At 39.5% G+C, this 1,194-nt stretch overlaps 1 protein-coding gene across 1 annotated transcript in view; it reads right to left on the bottom strand.

The window, feature by feature from the left end:
* ABHD10 (abhydrolase domain containing 10) overlaps positions 1–1,194 on the bottom strand; it is a 13,428-nt gene that overhangs the window by 5,321 nt on the left and 6,913 nt on the right. The window contains exons 3-4 of the mRNA XM_029940691.1: positions 910–1,021; positions 259–396 (exon numbers count right to left, since the gene is read on the bottom strand). Coding sequence (XP_029796551.1) covers positions 259–396; positions 910–1,021 — 250 coding nt within the window. The remainder of the gene's footprint in view (positions 1–258; positions 397–909; positions 1,022–1,194) is intronic.

The following is a 1,194-nucleotide window of genomic DNA, read 5'->3' as shown; positions in this document are numbered from 1 at the left end:
ACCCATAACGAAAATGTTGCTAAAAAAGGAAATTTCAAGTGTGATTTCACCAATATGGCTGAGATATGTGGCAGAATGAAGAGATTGTGAAGAAAAGGAAACCTTGACTAAGACAAAGAGATGATATACAAAAAGGCAGCTCAGGCAAAAGGTGAGCCAGCACAGGAAGCCAAAGGTAGATGCCACCACACAAATATTCAAAGACAGAAGCAGCAGAACAGGGACAGGAGGTAAACACCGAGCTTGCTCGTGACCCACCTCCACCGGAAGCTGATTAAACTGCATCACCAGGCCATCTACTGCCGCAGCTACCCCAATAAGAGCAACTACCTTCTGTGGCCTTGCGATCGCCGCATGAAGCATGAGCCAACCGCCGAGGCTGGCTCCAACCAGTATCTAAAAACAAACACAGTGTTTTATTTATGCTTTTACATTTTAGTTTAGAGAGAGACCGAGAGACAGAGGGTGCGCACATGAGAGCAGGGGACAGCGGGACAGAATCTTAAGCGATGTGGGGCTCAATCCCATGACCCCGGGATCATGACCTGAGCTGAAATCAAGAGTCAAATGTTCAACTAACTGAGCCATCCAGACACCCCCAAAAGGTAGACAGTTTTAAAGAGGAATTTCTTTTTCTTTTCTGCAAGGGGATTCAGTAATTTACGTATGTACTTTTTTCTTCTATATCCATTAGCTCCCAGGCTTTTAATATTTGGCACAAAGTAGAATTAAAATTAGGATTACAATGAAAAGTAAAATGCCACTTAAATTTTATGAGAAAGTGAACAGAACAATTTTAAATCAAATACCAAAATTAATTGTTAAACAGTTAAACTACTAAATTTTCATAGCTAAAGGCACAGCTCAAAAGGAATGAGGTTAGTCAATAATTATACTTAACACAGTCACCTGTGGTCCTTCAGCTACGTCATCAATTATAGAAAGAACATCTTTTCTCCATCTTCCCACTGTGCATTCTTGTACGTTACCATCTGAATTTCCAACTCCTGAGTAATCAAACCTAGAAAAAGAGAAAATATGTACCTATATTCAGATGTCTATCTATATATTTCTCTGGTTTTTAAAGAAGGTAGCTCTTTTATCATTATTACAATGCTTAAAACATAAAAATATATTAAAATAGATCCTACCGGCATAACCTCCAAATGTCGCCCATGTCCACTCACTCTCTCA

The sequence above is a fragment of the Suricata suricatta genome, chromosome 5 (genome assembly GCF_006229205.1).
Source record: "Suricata suricatta isolate VVHF042 chromosome 5, meerkat_22Aug2017_6uvM2_HiC, whole genome shotgun sequence".
Lineage (NCBI taxonomy): Eukaryota > Metazoa > Chordata > Mammalia > Carnivora > Herpestidae > Suricata > Suricata suricatta.
The sequence above is the reverse complement of the archived record's forward strand: the minus strand, read 5'-3'. Positions and strand labels throughout refer to the sequence as shown.